The sequence below is a fragment of the Tenrec ecaudatus genome, chromosome 6, assembly GCF_050624435.1.
Source record: "Tenrec ecaudatus isolate mTenEca1 chromosome 6, mTenEca1.hap1, whole genome shotgun sequence".
NCBI classification, from domain to species: domain Eukaryota; kingdom Metazoa; phylum Chordata; class Mammalia; order Afrosoricida; family Tenrecidae; genus Tenrec; species Tenrec ecaudatus.
The window spans coordinates 94643886-94664475 of record NC_134535.1 but is presented as its reverse complement, the minus strand read 5'-3'; the positions used below and the strand labels follow the sequence as shown (position 1 = coordinate 94664475).

The window sequence follows — 20590 nt, the reverse complement described above, 5'->3', positions numbered from 1 at the left end:
TTTTACTTGGGCCTAGGCTAGGGGGCTTATGTCCTCACATGCTTAGATTGAAGTCTTCATAGGTGTCTGATGGTTGCTTGATTTCTTTCCAACCTCCTCTATGGGGGCGTTTGCAGACATGGGAGAGACAACCCCCTAACAAAACCTTTATGAATCTTAAGCAGGACAAAGACAGAGTCTAATATGAATCATCCAGATGAGAGAGCCCATTAGCCTGGGTTTTTTTTTTTAAATACCATGCTGTTTAAAACTGGTCATAATGGTATCTGATGGATTCACAGTCACATAACTACTTAAATAGATTATGGTAAACAAAGAAAACTGACATAAAATTATCATCGAGAGAAGAGCGATCCATCCTATCATAAGCTCGGCTGTGGATGCAGGAAAGAGACAATGATTGGGTACATAGACTCTTGCGGGTAAGAAGAGCTAGGGGATTGGCTCTGAGACCATCTAGTTCCGGAGGTGGGTCAATGCTTTGACCAGAGTCCCACTAGAAGGTTCACACAGTAAATTAACATAAAGTTTTGGCCTTGTATATATCAATATAGCTTCGGGGATATTTTTGGAAAACTCCTGTGTTTCTGCTGAAGCACTACACAAACTTTTCCCACACGGGCCTTTTGGAGCTAGCCCCGCTGATGATGTTCTTTGGTGTGGTTCCTACACGCTTAGTGATGCGCCTGTCCCACCAATTTTATGCCCTTTTAAGAAATAAGTGATATAAGTGTTTGTCAATACACCGAAATGTTTACTCTGTGGGCACTTAGCATCCGTGTCTTTCCTTTAAAGTCCTGTTCCTGATATCCGGTGGAGGAAGGTCCTAGAACCGATGCCAAGCACGGCTGAGATCAGCACCTCTGGGGCCGTCCTCAAGATCTTCAATATTCAGTTAGAAGACGAAGGCACTTATGAATGTGAAGCTGAGAACGTCAGAGGAAAGGACAAGCATCAGGCAAGAATTTACGTCCAAGGTAGATAGACCATTTTCAAACGGTATACATCTTACTGAGAAGGAGTTCCCCACGCGGAAACTGGATTATAATGATTAATCTCATTGCCGGCAAGTCACTGTCCACGGATAGCACCGAGGGCAGAGTAGAACTGCTCCGGGTGCTTTCTGAGTTGGCGCTTATTTTCGTTTGTTTGATTTTTATTTTTTGCACTTGGTAAATCTTTATGGTATTAGAAAGCCTCATGTTTCCCTCATGGAGGCACTGGTAGTTTCGAACCACTGATTTTGTGCAGCACAAAGCCTAATCCACCCCACCACCTCGGCTCCTTTGTAATGATTAGTAGTTTCAAAGCAGCAATGTATAATACATTTGCAGAAAGCTGTAATATTTATGTCACAATAAAAATGTTCCATTTAGAAAAGATTCCGTCTCAGAAACCCTACATCAGATCCAGTGTCTGTAGAATTGCTTATTTTCTCAACTTCTCCAAATGTCCCCTCAGCTTTTACAGTCTACTCACAGCATGGCTCTCCCTGAAAGCCACTCTTTCCCGGGGCCTTTCCCTGCTCAGCTTCACCCCTTCCTTGTAGTGTAGCCCTCTCTCTCTCTTGCTCCCCCTTGCGGTTGGTATTTTTTAAAACCATGCTTCCCTCTGCCTACTCTCCGCCTGCTACCAACCTTGCAGGATCACGCTACACAAAGTAGCCCCCTCCTGTGGCAGAGAAACGGTAGCTCCTACTCAATGATATAAGGTTTTCACTGCTAACAACTGCCGTCAGCACTCTTTCAGAACCCTCGTGAATATCAAAATCCACAGCGATTTTGTTTTTAATGGCCCCAATCTCTCAAGTTCCTCGAAATTCCCCCTATCACTGTGGCTTCATTGGCACCCTATCTCAGCAACCTGAACTCAAGGTCAGACGTTAGATTCTTTGTTACCAAAAAGTGCAATTGCTGTAGCATCTCAGCTCTGTGCGTGGCTCTCTCTGACCACCAGCCCCGTCTTTCCAGTTCACTCGCTGCCTTACAGTGCGATGACGTGACGCGTGTGGTGGTTAGCTTTCTCAGAGTGGAGGTCCAGGCATAGGGACACATAGGGACCCAGCTACAAGCTGTGTGATGTATCAGGTCACCAGGTCTTGCTTCTGCAGCGTGGCTGGAGGGTTGTGGAGAGCTCTTAGCCTTTGGGCCACGAGGGCTTTTTTTACCTGATGGCTATAATCCTTGCGGTCTATGTGGCCCATAATCAGTCATTCCTATTATATTTTAAGTGACATTCAACTCCTATGCCCCTTCCTACCTTTCTTTTTTTCTAAAAGTTTCTATTCTTTAATTGTTAAACTTAATATACAACACTATTTCAAATTATGAACGGTCACATTCAAATATGCTCATATCTGACATATCGTTGTTACAATACTGAGAAAATTCATGAAAAAGGGTATTTAACCATTTGTAAGAATCAAATATCTTTTTGCTACATGGGCCCACAGAGTCATAGTAACATGTTTAAAATTACAGTCATTTGGACTTCAAATTATTATAAAAGAATAATCAGGGTTATATATGCTTTCTGAAGTATGCACATATGATCTATTTTGAAGGGTGAAGGTAAATGTTACACATTATAGAATGTTTCAAGAGATTCTTCTTTGTTGCATTGACTTGTTAAAGACACAATGGAAGCCAACCTTTTTCTAAAAGACACAGCTAATTCTATACCACAATAGTGTAATCATAAAAGATACCAGAACTAAAGTATCACTTTCAGACTAACCAATTTCAACACAACACACTTTGCCTAGGAGACCAGAAAAAAAAACCCAGGGAATTTGGATTTCCCTTATGGAATTTAACATAATGGAATTTCAAACATTCTGGTTTTAAAACACTTCAATTATTTTCTGGCAGGATCTATCTATACAGCACAGTGCTACAGAAAATTGTTCCAGTGAAATAGGTATCTAGAGTCAACACATGATTAACACAATGGTGCCACACAAAGGTTTTCTGCAGGTAAAAATGCTAAGAAAGGCCAGAGTGGGCAGTGCAGACACTGTGAATCCAGGAGATTACAAGTACAATGAAGAATCAGAGAGACCACAAGTTTCTTTTCTTTCAGCAATGGAAACAGAAAAAAAAAATTGAGACACCTAAGAGTCAAAATAATATGATCCCACTGTCATTAATGTAGTTTTCAGGTATCATTTTAATTAAACAGGCTAATTAACTTAAAAGTTACTGAACTTGAACAAGATCTGAAAATGACCGATTCTCCTTATTTTCTTATCAAAGGAATGCACTAGGATTAGCGCGGGGGTCTTTCTGGTTCCTGTATCTGTAGGTCAGCCAAACGCCCAAGATCTCTGTAAAGCTGAAGAGGCCAATGCCACCAACAAATCGCAAAACTTCCCCAGCATATGCCTCTATTATTGGAGCACACGGTGAGCAGGGATGGCCACCTTCCACAGTTAGCCAAACAGGTGTCATTTCGGTTATAACTTCGGAACCCGCAGCAGTTTAAATTTCTTTGGATGTCATTTCGAGCACTTGCTATATTATTCCAACCAACTTCCAGAAGCTGACCCTGTTGGTCTTGGTTCAGGGTCAAACAAGCACAGGACACAGATAATTGAACAATGAATACAAACAAGAGAATTCTCATGTAAAAAAACAGCAACACCTGGTGGTGCTTTAAGGCTCCAATCAGCCCCACCAAAGCAATCAGCAACAGGAAGATGCCCACTGCGATGACCACACCGACCACTCGGAGGCAGGAAATCAGCCTGAAGCCAACGCCCCACGCAGCAATTCCAATGAGCAGCAGACTAACAAGGGTGTGCAGCAGGTTGAGAGCGCACAGGCAGTTCTTGGAACACGCGAAGCCCCCGCAAAACACGGTGGCGGCTGGGGTCCCGGGCAGCTGCAGGTAAATTCGGCAATGGCGCTGAGGCTCGCCGGCAGCCTCTTTGTCTTTGCTCCGGGCCTGGCGCTGCGAGGCAGCAGTGCGGTGCAGGTGTGGGCGTGGGGCTGCAGCACGGTTGCCCCCGGGCTCGGACCACTCCGGAACCTGCGACTGCCGCAGCCGGAGCCTGAGCCCGACCGCCCTACCTTTCTTATATCTGCAATACAGCTTCCTCATTCTTACTCTTCCCTTTCAGTTTACTCACCTCTCCCTACTTCGTCTTGCTGTTTTGGCACTAGATTAATCCTGGATAAACCTCACTCTGTAGTGGAAAAATGAATCCAGGGATTTGCCTATAACTTGAAATGCACAATACTATGCTGACGAGTCCATTTGGCGTTCATGAAAACTAACTTTAAATTCAAGATAGCTTCAAAAGCGGCCATAGCGTGACACAGGGTTGTCACTGCTGATGCCAGCTGAATGATGGCTGGCAGCACCGACCTGAGAGATGTTTACTTGAGTTTTGTTGGCTATGCAGAGGCATTCACGTATGTGGATCATAGCAATCTATGGCTAGCCTTGACAGGAAAGGGAACTCCAGAGCATTTCATTACGTGCAAGCCGTCCTTTGAACAGAGCACAGGGATGCAGCATGAGTTAGAGTAAGAAGAAGTGTGCACCATGGTTGCATCCTTTGACCACATTTATTCAATCAAGTAATCTGAGACTCTGGACCCGGTGAAGGGCACTGAGGCATCAGGAGGAGAGGAAGGATGCCAAACAACCTGGAATATGCAGCTGCCATTACATTGCTTATTGATGACTTAAAGACCACTTTCTCCTGTTGGATTACACTTGAACACAACAGGAAGCCAAAATTTACTACAAAAGCAACATCTGATCAAAAGTGAACCAACAATCAGCATCGTGGTAAACAGAGAAAGTATTGGAGTTGTCAATGATTTTACAAATGGTGTATTATTGCATTGGGTAGATCTGCTTTAAAGTAATGAAAAGCAAAGATATTTCTTTGAAGACTTAGGTTCAGCTTCTCAAACCAGGGTATTTTTCAATTGCCCCATATGCACGTGAAAACTGGATAATGGATAAGACCGAAGAATTGATGACATTGAATTATGGTGTGGGCAAATAGTAATATACATACCATAGGCTGTCAGAAAAAGAAACAAATCTCTCTGGGAAGAAATACAACCAGAGTTCTCCTTAGAAGCCAAGATGGTGACGCTTCATTTCATGTATTTTAGACATTGAAGAGCCCAGCCCCGGGAGAAGGGAGAGGGGCAGCACAGGAAAACCCTTAACGAGATGCAGTGACACGGTGGCTGCAACAATGGGTGCAAATCTAGCAGTGATTGTGAGGGTGGCCCAGGCCTGGGCGATTGTTCATTCCATTGTGGGGTCACTGTGGATTGTTCATTCCATTGTGTGGGGTCACTATGCATTGGAACTGTCTCTATGATCCCTAACAACACTAGCGACATAGATCCTTAATGTTGCTGACAAAGTGTCATATCTATTCCTCTTTCTTCTAATCGGTGATACTGCTTACTCCACATATAGCCATCAAGCGTACGTCTTCCAGTGTTTCAAATTACTATACATTCTGTGACTTTTTCTCAGTAATGCAGTTTTTAAATTTTCTTAAACTTCTAAATAAGACCCATGGTTGTCTGATGGCCTGTCAAGATCACTCCTTTGGAATCTCCAAATGCAGTGGCCAGAACTTTCTGTGCTGTCTTCTCTGACTTGAGCGTAACTGGCCTCGCAGATCTCTTCAGAAGCTGTTCTTCCAAATGGACTTTATTTTAAAGGGATCCTAACGCGACTGAGACAGTGCGTTTCTCAGAGGACTTGTTTGCAGCCCTCTAGCTATCTCCGAGGCATATTTAAACATGGTCTGTTTGGTGGAAAAAACCTGTGTGTGTATGCCCTGGAATTCCATTCACAATACTATTTACAATTTACCCTCATATATTTAAGAAGGAGAGAGAGAGAGAGAGAGAGAGAGAGAAAGGCTGAGTTCAAAAACAGAAGAGAGAGTATCATAATCAATAAAGATGTAAATCCTTAACACATCAGTTGTTATTTTGAAAAAAAAATATTATGAGAGAAATAGCAGCTATTTTATGTTATTCATAGATTAGCTTTCCAATAAAATATGGTTCACCAATAGGAAAATAATTAGGTATTGGATTTGAGTTGCCTGATTAAAGCTTACCTGAAGATCTATGGAAGTCCAATTCCAATGCTCTAACAGGGATCTTAAGACGCAAATGCTATCTGCTGCATCTTTCTTCCAAATAAGGCTCACTGAATGTAATAGTCAGACTCAAGATAAAGACCGATACTGAGACTCACATATAGCATCTATGATGTTCTTTCCTTGTAGCCTATCCCGAGTGGGTGGAACACATCAATGACACCGAGGTGGATATAGGCAGTGATCTCTACTGGCCGTGCATTGCCACAGGCAAGCCCATCCCTACAATCAGATGGCTGAAAAATGGATATGCGGTATGTATATTCAAGTGCCTTGTTCTTCTGGACATGTTTGGGCAACATTGCAGGGTGGTCTTGGGTAAATTGAGCATGAGAATCAATAGAGTAAGGATATTTGGGGGCCTAAAATACAAAAGATTCCTTTAATAAAAAGCCTAGCAAGTCTGAACATGAAGTGTCTTCCTTGAACATAAGCAACTTCCTGTAATCTTGTGTCTACCATCTCTCTCCCCTTTATTCCCCTCTGTTCCACTTTCTCCCTCTTCCTACTCGTCCATCTCCACTCCTTGATATTGTCCTCTGTTTCTTGCCACTGTTCCCTAACTCCACAGAAACAGGGGCAAAAGTACAGCTCTCTAAGCCCTACCTTTAGCCCTGGGGGCAAGTAGCAGCAGGGGGCTCCTTCTCCAGCTCCCCACTGTTATCTCCCAGCTGGAGGGGAAACGGTGGACTCTCGGCTCTGTAAGATGCTTAGAACAAGAGCCACTGGGCATGGTAAGTGGGTTTGACTTCCCCATGCCACGGGAACCCCACTCCACTCACCTTAGGGCACAGGGGGGCCAGATCAACAGAGTGCATATAAATTAAAAGACAACCAAGCCCAAACATAGATAAAAGTATTTCAATGAAAATTCATGAAGAATATATGTTTTACTTGTGTTCTTTTCAGTATCATAAAGGAGAATTACGACTGTATGATGTGACCTTCGAGCATGCTGGAATGTACCAATGCATAGCTGAAAACACACATGGAGCCATCTATGCAAATGCTGAGCTGAAGATCTTGGGTCAGTGCCATCTCTGATTTCTGCTAAATGTTCAGCAACAGAGCAGCATCTTACTTTCTTCCATTGCTGATGTTAAAACTTTTAAACATGTGGTTTAGAATGGGCTGATATTTTTGCCTTGTCATTTTATTAAAAAATATTAGAGAAAAACAACTACAGTATTCTATTGATTGAAAATTTTAACTACATATATTTTAAAAATTAAATTGCAACTACATGTTATTTTTAGCTAAGCAGTTTGAATGCTGTCAGAAATCCGAGGCAACATTGAGTCATTTTTAACATTGAAAGAACAAATCATTGCTCAAAATCCATATATGCCAAGTTAGACAAGTCTGTACTTCCCCCGACGCACTCAGCAGTGACCACTGATGTGACAGCCCCACATGTGGTCACAGGAGTCTCTGGCGCTGCTGGTTTGATCAGTCCTCCACGGTCAGCGTCTTCAGTTTCTATTCCAGGCCATCAGGATCTGCCTCAAGCCCCTTCGTGGCACCCCTTTCCTATGGCTTTTTTTGGGCAGCTTCATGAAAATTGAAGCCTAAAAGAAGGAGCCTAGCTTCTCCTGATCCCCAACAGTCCTTTACCTCGGACTCATTTTCATTCCTTTCTCCTCTCACTGGGACTCGAACTTGACATCAACCTCTGCTTTTTGTATCTTTGATTCTAACATATATATATATATGTGTGTAGATGAAATAAATATTTATGTTTTATTTTGGAATTAAAAATTATTATATAAATTATATATATATATTAAACTATATATTACACTTTAATCTGTGTATCATATATTTTATTAATAAATAGTAATGTGATTTACTTAATGTATAAGTTCACATGTATATGAATAGGCATATGAATTTGAATGTGTATATGAATTTATAGATGTACCCACTTACCATGGAGACAACTCTGGCCCCTGGTGGCACCATTTCCCACAGACTTGAACTTCACCAGGCTTCAAGGCTGTGACCTTTCAGAAGCAGAGCATGGGCCTTTCTTCCAAGATGCCTCTGGCTGGGTTCAAACCACCAGCCTTGCACTTAGCATTTCTGTCCTCAGAGGCAGCGTCCCACACTGGAGACGCCCGCTGGCATGGAGCCCAGCTCCGTGTCTGTCCACCTGCGGGACAAAAGAGTAGCGTCCAGTAGTGTTTCCAAGGCTGGGAACTTAGGAAACAGGTGCCTCGTCTTCGCCCCACAAAGTATCTGGCGGATTCAAACCACCTATCTTTTGTTTAGCAGCCAAACATGTCACCTACACCACGACTAAAATGGCTTTGAATTCGAGATAGTGGCATTGATGTCAACTTCGGTCGAGAAGAAAGACCTGGGCTTTGTGAGTTTTCACAGGAGAGTCAGTCCCTCCAGTCTCTGACTTAGTTTCACTTGTGGGACGGACAGAAAACAACAGAACTATATGTAACTTTCAGGTTAAATGCATATGTCAACAATGTTTGTCAGGGCCTTAGTCTGTAATATTCAGGCCAGTTGTCTAGAACTACACATCAAGAGTAGGTGAATTTTATGATCCATAAAAATAGAACTAGAAAGAGTTGTGAAATAAAAGGTTTTAGATCTGGAACACTTGTTAGTAATATCTCATAGTATTTGATGAGAATAATCTTTTCTAGTGACAATCCAAAAAATTAATAAAAGATAGATCTTATCTTAGAGTGCTGAATTGTATTTTAATTCTTATTAACAAAAATTCATAATTTTCTTTTTTTTGTATTGTTTTTAGCTTTGGCTCCAACTTTTGAGATGAACCCCATGAAGAAGAAGATCCTGGCTGCTAAGGGAGGAAGGGCTGTCATCGAATGCAAACCCAAAGCTGCGCCAAAGCCGAAATTTTCCTGGAGCAAAGGGACCGAATGGCTTGTTAACAGCACCAAGTAGGTTTAGAGAATTGGAGATTCAACCTCAATCGACGATTTTGGACCATACCTTAACCCAACCAACAGCCAAGCCATCGAGTCGAGGCTGATTCACAGTGACCCTGCAGGACCCTGTAGGACAGGGTAGAACTGCCCTAGGGAGTCACTGAGACTGTGCTGTTTTGGACAGTTGTTGGTTTTTAGTCCCCCCCCCCCTTGCTAATACAGGACTGGCTTTCATATGAAAATGCAACTTTTCTCCACAAGAGATAAAGTAATAATTACATGAAAAGAAATAGTTTCCATTTACTGTCAGAACATATAATCATTGAGGTGTGTGTGGGTTTTTTTTTTAAGATTTTGTAATTTATAAGGAATTTTTCAAACTTGAGACTCAAAGAATTCTTTTATACATTATTCAAGGTCATGAAACTAATGAACAATGGCTCCTGGGACATAAATAAAATCTCTCTTTAGTTTTATTTCCCTCCAGACAAGGCCATCTGTACATATGGTTTCATACCTGGTGCAATTAATCTATTTGATATGTATGTAGGAAAGCTTGTTGAAAGGTGGCTTCAGAGTACAAACCATCTCTTTCTATCGTTTGAAATAAATGGAAATTTAGACTCTTCCTTATGAATAAGCTGGTGGCTTCACAGTGTGTGCGGGGAGGCAGTTTGTGACTTGCATAGATTATTTATACCAGAGTCACACTGACTGAGCAGTTTCTTTCTTATAATAAATAACATGTATACTTATTATATGTTCTAAATTGTGAGGAAGAGTAGACCAGCAGGGGGAGAAGGGAAATGGGGCTGAGAGCAGGGAAGGCAGGACAAGCCACGAAAAGGTTCTAAGTCAGGAAGTATATAATATTTAGAGGATCACAAGACCTAAAATCTGTCTTTCTGGCCTGTAGAAGAAAATGGAAAGCCACTTCAAGAGATGATGCATGGTAAGCCAAATCTCCTACACACAAAAGTATGGGCTTCATCTAACAATTGAGATGTGTAAAGTTACAAACACAAGAGGAATGAGGTAATTTTAGACTTTCCGTGATAGTGTTATAGAAACCAGATTTTCTTCATTGGGTGTATTGAAATGCTAGAAATCAAAGGGACAACATATATCCATACTATCTAAACTGGAACTCGAACCTGTGTTGCCTTGGCATGAAACTAGACCATGCCAATACAGTTCTTCTTGAGTTGACCTCCAGTTGGGCTGGGTGCAGAAGAGGCATGATGTAACGCCAGCAGTTGCTTCTTAGAGCACATTAACTTTTAAGGTCAATATGTTTGGTATGAGAGTTAGTAAGACTGTTAGCAACAATCGTATCAAAAGAATCAATGTAAAAGGTAAGCAGTGTGTTCTGTTGGCTGCTGAAGCACCGATGGTAAGACTGAGCCACACAGAGACCTTGCTCAAAGGCTAACACCGTCCTAGGAGTTCACACAAACAAGTAGTGCAGCCTTCCCTGTTGGGCCTGCCCTTAGCTTTCTCCCCTTGAAGGTAGAATGTTGCTCTGAGTCTGATGGGAGCCAGTGCCATGGGCCTCCCCAATGAAGTATTTCCCACCACTGTGACATGGACGTGTGTCTCCTAATTTACCAACATGTGTTTTACAGATAAGGAAAGAAAACCTAACTCCTAAAAATCTTATTACTTGGCTCATTATAGTATTTTCAAAGTCTTGAATTTAGTTGAATTCTTTAATGAATGTGTCTACAATGAAAATATTGTTGCTCATTATGTTTTCCCATGTATCTATGGTTATTTGAGTATACATTATAAATAGATAAACGATTTCATATGCAAATAAGTTTGAGTATTATATAAAGAAAAGCTAAAGAAGTACATAAGTATTCTCATGGGAGTAAAACAAATCTGACAAAAATATCCCAGCGGTAATTAAGTAACTGTCTTTAAGCCTAAATGTATTCACATCCTGATTTTAATTCTGTTAGAATTAGAATCATTCTGTCAGAATTAGAATCCTGGTAATCAAATTACTATGGATGGGAGAGTGAGGCACGTGGGCTACCCTGACTCTGGAAGACTGGGCAACACTCCCCTATGAGTGGCCGATGGCAGTGGCCTGGAGTTCTCCTGAGATGACCCGGGGAAGACAGTGGTGGCAGGTGACCTCAGCAGGGTTAAACCAAAACCCATTGCTTTTGCGTCGATTTCAACGCTGCACGACAGAGCAGAATTGCTGCATAGGATTCAGAGGCTGTCAATGTTACATAAGCAAGGCTGCTTCATCTTTCTCCTGTCTGGTGGCTGAGGGTTTTGAGCCAGGAGCCCAAGAAAAAATCTATTATTGAAGCTGCTGCCAACAGAAGTTCCGGAATATCTTTCTCTAAAAAGAAATCCTTAAAAGTAAAATGTTTGTATTTGTTTACAATACAGTAAGGAAAAAAAATCCCCAATTTCAACATCTAAACAGAAGCTCTGAGGTCAATTGCCAGAAGCCTTGGGCTCACTCCTTTCAGACTGAAACTGGTTGCAGCCTATCCCTTTGGGGATTAGAGGCAGTGTTTGAATATCCACTCGCTTCAACCAAAGTCCACATAGTTCATGAATGCAAAAAAGATTTCTTGAATGCCTACTCATTATTTGATTGATACTTCACTACTTAGTGAGATTTTGGCACATAGTGCTTACTAAAAAAAATTTTTTAATAAGCTAACACATTAGGTGTAAAGTTTTCTTGACACCACCCTCTGGGCAGGCACAGGTGGTCCTTTGAATCAGAATAAGCTGCTTGGGCTGGAGGGGCGAGGCGGGGCGGGGAGCAGAACCATTGAGTGATCTGCTGAAGTTACAGTTTGCTCCAGGGTCTCAGAGGATGCCTTGCATTGCTGACTCTCCTAGGGACATGGGGACACAGGGATGGATGGAGGCTGTCAGGACTTCCCAGTGAAAGCTGGAGGATGCTTTCCAGAGGGCATTGGGCATACTACCCTGCAACAACCAAGCCTCCCGCCCCTGAACATGAGCCCCCTTCCCCACGAGAAGACAACAAGAAAGCATAAAGGGCTACATAGGTGCCAGTCGTCTTACATGGAATCCCATGGATCCAGGCACCCGATTGCCTCAATTCAGGGTACCCACTCACCATGGACCAGCTGGAGGTTAGGCCAGACCCTATGATCCCATGTTCTCCCTTGTCCCAAGAGCAACCCATATTTAGGGACTGGACAGCATCTTGTCACTGCAGGACACACTCAGATCTGTGTTTCCCCCCTCTCCCACCCCCAATCCCCCACTCCCAGTGGCTTGGGGAAGCTTTGCCCCTTTGACTTGCTGAGTAGTGGAATATTATGCAATGTCTGTGTGTCCATGGGTTCTTCCCATCAGAGACCCTAGCAGGGACCTTAGCACGCATCCCTGCCAGATGTGCATCATGAATATGCAAAATAACAGGAGAGGAAGCTGTTGAATCACAGTAGTAAGGAGGACGTGGACACGCAGAAAACTGATGCAAGAGTCCAGCGGCTAGTGGTAGAGCAACTAAAGAATGCAAAAGAAGAAGACTAGACTGTTTCACTTAAAATATTGCCTTGGTTTGGTCGATTCACTTGCACGAAATGTGATGATCTAAAGATATTAGAGTATGTAGCCTAAGACGTACTACGTATTTCACCCATTACCTTGTGACTCATGCGTCTGCCTTTGCTTGCCACTTCACTAGAGTGCTCATTTGGGAAGACGGAAGCTTAGAGATAAACAACATCACGCGGAACGATGGCGGCGTCTACACCTGCTTTGCAGAAAATAATCGCGGCAAAGCCAACAGCACCGGCACTCTCGTCATCACCAGTAAGAAAGCGCGTGACTCCTACTGTGTGGTTGTGTTTTCATTGATAGTATTTAATCTCCGATGCTCTCTACGAGCTGCGAAGCACTCTGATGTCTTTAAGTATTACGTGTATCCATAAGTTTCCTTTAAAAAAAATCCCTTGTGCCAATCTCTTGCTTGATGAAATCATTCCTGGAATTCTGAGTTGAAGATATCCTTTCCTTGACAGAGAAAGAAAAACACCGATTTTGTAATTTCAGTGTAGCAGTTAAATGCCGTCTCTTATTTTCTTTAATTCCCCTTTTACTCCTCTATTTAAAAATGTGTAGATCCAACGCGAATTATATTGGCGCCAATCAATGCCGATATCACAGTTGGAGAAAACGCCACCATGCAGTGTGCCGCTGCCGCCGACCCTGCCCTGGACCTCACCTTTGTTTGGTCCTTCAATGGCTATGTGATCGACTTTACCAGACATAATACCCACTACCAGCGGAATTTCATGGTATGTCCTTCAAGTCATCTTACTAACATCGACTATCGCAGGCATCTGCTTTGTAGCTTCTCTTACTATAGTCATTTAAAAGAGATTGATAAGCAGGTTTTCAAAAATCTTCTCATGGTCCTCTTGATAGGAATTTAGTAATACTGAACCTCTTAAAAAATGGGTAACTGTATGGGTTTGGGGTGAAGCTATTAATCAATTAATGTTCAGTGACCTTTGGGCGCTTTCTCTCTAACTTGCAGTATCATTTTCATATTGCCTTCTACTGGACCTCAGCATTACCATCTCTAGGTGCACAGTCACTTTAAAAAGCAAAAACATCGAATGTGTACTTTTGATATTATGATTACTTTCAAGCGTTTGCTTTATTCGTTGGAGGCGAAAGAGATAGACCAAATCTGCACGCTGGAAGGCTAGGGAAAGTTGTCTGAAGGAGGTTAGAATGACATGTTTTCTTTTAAGAGTCGGAAGGCATAGACACATAGTACATAGTTATATCTATGAAGAAACTCCAGGAAAAAGCTCTGGGACGTAAATCAGGAATAGGAATCTCACTCACTGGGCTAGATGTGGTCTAGTGTGCAATGTATTTAAAAGGCCGGTTGATGATCGCTCTTAGCAGTCTTCTCTACTAAGGATGTAATTTTGAAACCTAAAGAATTGTTTAGAGCAGGGCTTCCGAAACTCATTGCCATCAAGTCAGTGCCGCCCCGAAGCGACCATATAGGACTGGGTAGAACTTCCCATGTAAGTTTCTGAGACTGTAAATCTGTACAGGACTGGAAATCCCTGTCTTCTTTCCATGGAGCGACTGGCGGCTTCAAACTGATGAACTTCTGGTTGGCCATCCAGTGCTTAACCACTGTACCCCCAGGGCTCAGAAGCAGGGCTTAGAACTGGTTCATTCTGGCTCAACCCCCAGGTGAGAAATTGCATTTCCACACCAGCTACACTGACTTTGAATCTCCATTTAAATTAGGCCTGGTGGCAGAGTTGGGCTGCTCACCCCAAGGTCAGCAGTTTGAAACCACCAGTTGCTACTCTCAAGAAAGCTGAGGCTTTCAATACCTGGAAAGTTGCAGCCTCTGACACCCCCTGGGGAAGTTCTCACCTGTCTCACAGGGCTGCTCTCAGTTGGAATGGCCTTGCTGGCCAGGAGTTTGGTTTCTGAATGGACACATAAAAATCAGCCGGGAGTCTACAGAAACCACTTTGAGATCCTGTAACATAGAGATTCTGGTTTGGTATTATCTGGAATGGAAGGGTACATTCTCAGCAGGGGGTTGAACCAGAATGATCCAGTTCAAATCCTCAATTTAGAACATATGGTTAACTAAGGAGAAGTGTAGTCTTAGTTTAAGAAGTCAATGATTAATATAGAAGTTGAACATTTTATTGACTCAGGACATTTCAAAATTTTTAACATCTCTAAATTATGACTATTGACCTATACATATGATAGTTATATATACTTTTAAATCTTCCATTTTGCTTTTGTTTTGGTGTTACGTTTAACGCTTCTGGAGTTTTTCCATTTAAAAATCCAAAGCAAGTTTTCAATCGGGTTAAATAAGACTGATTTTTAACTATAGGGAAACATGTCTTTTCACACTTTTATTAGCTACATATACCTGAGCAACAATTGGTGTAATAATCAATGTTCATCTTTCCACATGTGAACTGTACTTTAAATTGTTATCTTTTTACTTGGTCTAGATCAGCGGTTCTCACCTGTGGGCCACAACCTCTTTGGGGTTGAATGACCCTTTCTCAGGGGTCACCCGATTCATAACAGTAGCAAAATTACAGTGATGAAGTAGCAACAAAAAATAATTTTATGGTTGGGGGTCACCACCACATGAGGAACTGTGTTAAAGGGTCACGGCATTAGGAAGGTTGAGAATAATTATACCAAATACTACCTATTTTTGAATCATTTTAAGAGGGGGAAAATGGCTAAAAAGAGAGTTGTGTTTTTATAAATTGATTTCTGAACTTCTTTTGTCCTTTAGACTCACCTTTAGTATAAGCTTAATTTCTAAGGTAAAATCTGATTTTTAAAGTAGATATGGGTTGATTCTTTTCCATGACAACTATAGTTGTCCAGACTGAACCAGACCCCCTGACATGAAGTCAATTCTGACTCAAAGCGACCCTACAGAACAGAATAGAATTGCCCCTTTGGGTTTATGAGGCTGTCCAGCGTGATCAGAGCAAAACACATCATCTTACTCCCAGAGTGTCCACTGGTTTCTAACTAAGCCCTTGTGGTCAGCAGCCCAGTGGAACCCATTAGGCCACCAGAACCTAAACAGTATTCATTTCATAGCTGCATTAAGTCTATATAAATAGATTTGGGAGCTTCAAAATGCCCTAAATTAAGCTTCAACTTAATATTTGGAGACTATTTGTCTTCTTAAATATAGGAATTACAATGCAATAAAAGAAGCCAACTCATTGCTGTGGTAGAGTCTATTTCAACGAATAGTAACCTTACAGGACACAGTAGAGCTGCCCCATACAGGTTCCAGGGTTCCCCATATTTATGGAGCACCATATCTTCTAAAAGATATTTTACCAAGTGGCTTCAAGCCACAGACCCTCTACTTAGCAGCCCACCCCGTAACAACCAAGCCACCAGGATTCCTTAAGAGGACGAAACTCAAAACCAAGGTCACTGCCATTGAGTCCATTCCTACTCAGAGCAGCCATTGAGGACTGAGTTAGAACTGTCTCTGTGGGTCTCTGAGACTGTAGTCTGCATGGCAGTTGAAAGCCTCCCTTAAGCCTAAGGACAATAGAAAGTTTAAATTTGAGATGTAAATGTTTTGGTAGCTAGCAAAACTCACAACGCTATTGTAATTATGTTGGGATAATACAGATTGATACAGACTAATAGATCTAAGTGATGTATGAATATCTAGAAATTCTTAAACCTAAAAATTTATTTCAAAAGCCAAATTTTGCATTTTCCTACTTAATTTTATCACTAATTTAGTCAATTGTGCTTTGGTTTTGACATGCTGTTCTTGAAATTGGCCACTAAGTGACAGCAATGCATAAGGTTTCCAAGATCACTTGCTATCACACTTGAGACTATTAACTATAATATTAAATACATACAATTTCCTCTGCTTACCTGTCACCGGTAAGATTGTGGATGATTTTAAAATTTAAGCTTTTTATGTCGTCTAATTAAAGTCACATGATGATGAGAGATTAAAGTAGCTATACATTACGGAAGATCTGCATTTGCAAATAAGAGTAAATCACGAGCACCCACAAGGTAAGAACAGCATTGCCATTGCAGTCCATGCTCCCACTCTATGTAAACCTTCTTTGAAATAATTTAGTTTTCCTTATAAAATGCAATAGTTTATTGTTAGGCCTGTAATCCAACCATCAATTCTGTGATTGTGGGGACAAAAATGAAGAAATCCGTGATCGGGAATGTTCTTGTCATGTCCCTTATTCTCCCATTTTATTCACAGCATATTATTATGTGGCCACGATCAACACATGTTTCGTGGGTAGCACATACTGTATATACTCGAATATAAGCCAACCCGAAGCTCAGCCAAGGCACCAGATTTTGCCACAAAACCTGCATTAAAAAATGTGCTGAAAAGCTCAGCTTCTGCACGAGTATATACCATGTATATGAGTATATATGGTATCTACCACATTTCTTAATGTACATCACTATGAAGTCCATCACCTAGAATGTAATTGTCATGACACTTATGCTTTTATGGATTCACCGCATACTTAACCTGTTATTTATTATGATGTTGTCATGGTCAGCTGTGTGTGTATGTGATGATATATGATTTTGTTTACACATGCTCAATGTATATCACATGCAAACGTACATCAAAATATACGAAGGGGTACCCCGCCCAAACTGGAATTTTTTTAAGCTGTGCATGTACTTTTTTTTTTTTACAAAGCAACCTTATCACCTTCAAAGTACTCTCCATTATAGTTAATATATTTGTATATTTGTCATATCTGTGAGGTATGTGGGGCAAGAGAGGCATGCTGTTTTTCTGCCCAAAACTGGTGCACTGAGATGGCTGTGTGAGCAGGTGCATTGTTGTGGTGGCAAAACCAGTCCTCTGCCTGCCACGAATCAGGCCTTTTTTTGTCGCACCCTGTTATGCAATCTTTTCAGAACCTCTATCTAGAGGGCTTGATGTACAGTCTGACTTGGTGGAATGAACCCCAAGTGCACTATCCCTCTCACATAAAGAAAACATATGAGCATCATTTTTGTTTGTTTGTGTGTGTGTTTGGTACCCTTTGTATATCAAAAATTAACATAAAGTTACTGTTTGAAACCATCAGCCACTCTGGGTGAGAAAGATGAAGCTCGCTACGCTTGTAAAGGGTTAGAATCTCAAATCCCCAGAGGCAGCTCCAGTCTGCCCTATAGGGTCGCTGTGAATTGGAATCAAATCACTGACAGTGAATGTAATTGCTTCATTCTGTTACAGTGATGCAGCAAATAACCATACACATTATTCACTGAAAGTCCAACTATACAATATTTTTATTTTCCAATTCAATAACTCTTAGAATACATGCAAAATGGAGATACATTGTATTTAACTTAATTGTATAATACCTTTTGTCTTTGAAAGTTCGAGTGGCATGCAAAACATGCATCTAAATATATCATTGTATTGCTCTCCCTTGGCAGCCCTTGAAATGCAAAAACGTATTTGTACAATAGCCACCCCGTTTAAACTTCAATTCTGAGTTCTTTTCTTCTTTTTTTTGTTTTATGAGGTGTTTTCTTTCAACTTTTTGGTAACAGCACATTTTTTCATTGCAATGCAGAGTAAGTTATGGCATGTCATGATGGATCTATGAAACTCACAGAGCATCGCTCAGCCTCCCCCCCACCAGTCAGACCTGGGTCCCAGACAGACTCCACTCTCCTTTTGGCGTCCTATGAGCCCGAGCCTGAGGAAACCCCTGCACATCTCGTATTTCCCTTCTCTAAAATGCTGTCAATAAATAATCCACTTACCTCATTCATGTTGCTTCACTGGGTTACAGAGCTGGTCATTTCACCTTAGTTGTGTGCAGATTAAATGATTGTCTACAAACTACTTAGCATAGTGCAAGTGGTTATCATTAATACCTTTTAACCACAAGCATTCATTCTGTTGGGGTTCTGAAGTGGGTTATATCTCGGTTCTTTTCTTTGCACGCTCAAAGAATCCACACCAAAGCACGTTGTAGAATCCAGGTGAGTTGTTACGAAGGACAGGACAAGTGTCAGGTATTACAGTCTCAAAAGGGTACATGCTATTTCTGGAAAACGTGTCAAGCTGTGCAGAAGTCACACCGGGGGTCACATCTGTGCACGGACAACCATGTGGAAAAGAAGACTCACATGTATGGAACTGGGGGGAGGGGGAGGCCCAGAGTGGGCGCATATGCGTCTGCTCCAGGCAGGGAGACCCTCACCTCCACCTGCCGCTGACCAGGAGCAGGGTGCAAGAGAGAGAGAGGCCTTCCCACAGCCAGGCTCTGTTGAACTTCTGGCTGGGAAATGCGTGGCAGATGGTATGGGTTGACCTCTTGGCTGAGTTAGGCTCACCTGTGCGATGTACCTAAGGCGGGTGTGTCCAAGGTGTTGGTTTCACCTGCGCTTAGGGGGCTTGGGTCTGTGCATGCTCAGTTTGGGTCTTCCCATGGGTGTCTAAGGGTTGCCTGGTTTCTTTCCTACCTCCTCTGTGGGGTCCCTTATAGGCGTAGCAGCAACAAGCCCCCTATCCCTAAACCTAGATACCTAACAATTTCTCATTGAAAATTCCAGAAGCTTTTGCCTGTTAGTCCCTGCCTCTTTGACTCCCGTTCCCCACTCCCACTCTGAATTGACCTCACTTTTTACAATTGTGGGAATACTGTTTGCTGCATTGGAAACCTGGTGTGAGACACACATTTCTAAGAATCTGGGGGTTTTTTGTTTTGTTTTTAAATCATTTTATTAGGGCTCACACAACTCTTATCACAATCCATACATACATCAATTGTGTAAAGCACTTTTGTACATTCATTGCCCTCATCATTCTCAAAACATTTGCTCTCTACTTAAGCCCCTGGCATCATGTCTTCATTTTCCCCTCCCTCCCCGCTCCCCACTTCCTCATGAACCATTGATAATTTATAAATTATCATTTTGTCATATCTTGACTTGTCCAATGTCTCCCTTCACCCTCTTTTCTGTTGTCCATCCATCAGGGAGGAGGTCACATGTAGATCCTTGTAATTGTTTCCCCATTTCCAACCCACTCTCCCTCACCCTCCGAGTATCGCCACTCTCACCACTGGTCCTGAAGGGATCATCCACCCTGGATTCCCTGCGCTTCCAGTTCCTATCTGTACCAGTGTACACCCTCTGGTCTAGCCAGACTTGCAAGGTAGAATTGGGATCATGATAGCGGGTGCAGGGGGTGGGGGGGTCAGGGAAGGAAGCATTTAGGAATGAGAGGAACGTTGTATTTTTCATCGTTGCTACATCGCATCCTTACTGGCTGGTCTCTTCCCTGAGACCCTTCTGTAAGGGGATGTCCAGTGAGCTACAAATGGGCGTTGGGTCTCCACTCTGCACTTCCCCCTCTTGATTCACTATGATAAAATTTTTGTTCTGATGATGCCTGATAACTGATCCCTTTGACACCTGGTGGTCACACAGGCTGGTGTGCTTCTTCCATGTGGGCTTTGTTGCGTCTGAGCTAGATGGCCGCTTGTTTACCTTCAAGCCTGTTTGTTTCTTAAGGGAAGGCAATGGAGAAGAAGGATAATCGACATTTAGATAAAGGTAACTGCAGCAGTAGGTTACATGCTTTTTAAGTGTTTCTCACTCTCTGCAAAGTTGGTATCACGATTTGCTTAAAGTCTGAGGGGGCAAAAACTGTGGGTTAAAAAGTTTAAGTAGGTTGACCAGATTAATCCCATAACGCATTACTGAGAGAGGAGGAATTTGAAGTCAACCAGTCAGCCTGTATAGCTTCACCACTTCAGTTTTCAACCCATTTGTAAATATTCATAACTGTACCTATTTAAGACAAGCTTTGATGGCACCATGGGTCATGAATTGGGCTGCTAACCGCAATGGCCACGGTTCAAAAGCCCAGCCCCTCTGTGGGGAGGCCCTGAGGTTTCTACTCCTGTCCAGGCTTAGTTTTGAAAACCCCAGGGCCAGTTCT

The 20590-nt window shown here is 42.2% G+C and overlaps 1 protein-coding gene and 1 pseudogene across 3 annotated transcripts in view; one reads left to right on the top strand and one right to left on the bottom strand.

Moving 5' to 3' along the window:
- The window catches only part of CNTN1 (contactin 1), a 392308-nt gene that overhangs the window by 255087 nt on the left and 116631 nt on the right, over positions 1-20590 (top strand). For all 3 annotated transcript variants that reach the window (XM_075551884.1, XM_075551883.1, XM_075551882.1), the window contains exons 10-15: positions 796-977; positions 6278-6402; positions 7058-7175; positions 8922-9072; positions 12755-12882; positions 13192-13367. In XM_075551884.1, the coding sequence (XP_075407999.1) occupies positions 796-977; positions 6278-6402; positions 7058-7175; positions 8922-9072; positions 12755-12882; positions 13192-13367 (880 nt within the window). The remainder of the gene's footprint in view (positions 1-795; positions 978-6277; positions 6403-7057; positions 7176-8921; positions 9073-12754; positions 12883-13191; positions 13368-20590) is intronic.
- On the bottom strand, positions 3249-4101 carry LOC142450566 (tetraspanin-13 pseudogene; annotated as a pseudogene).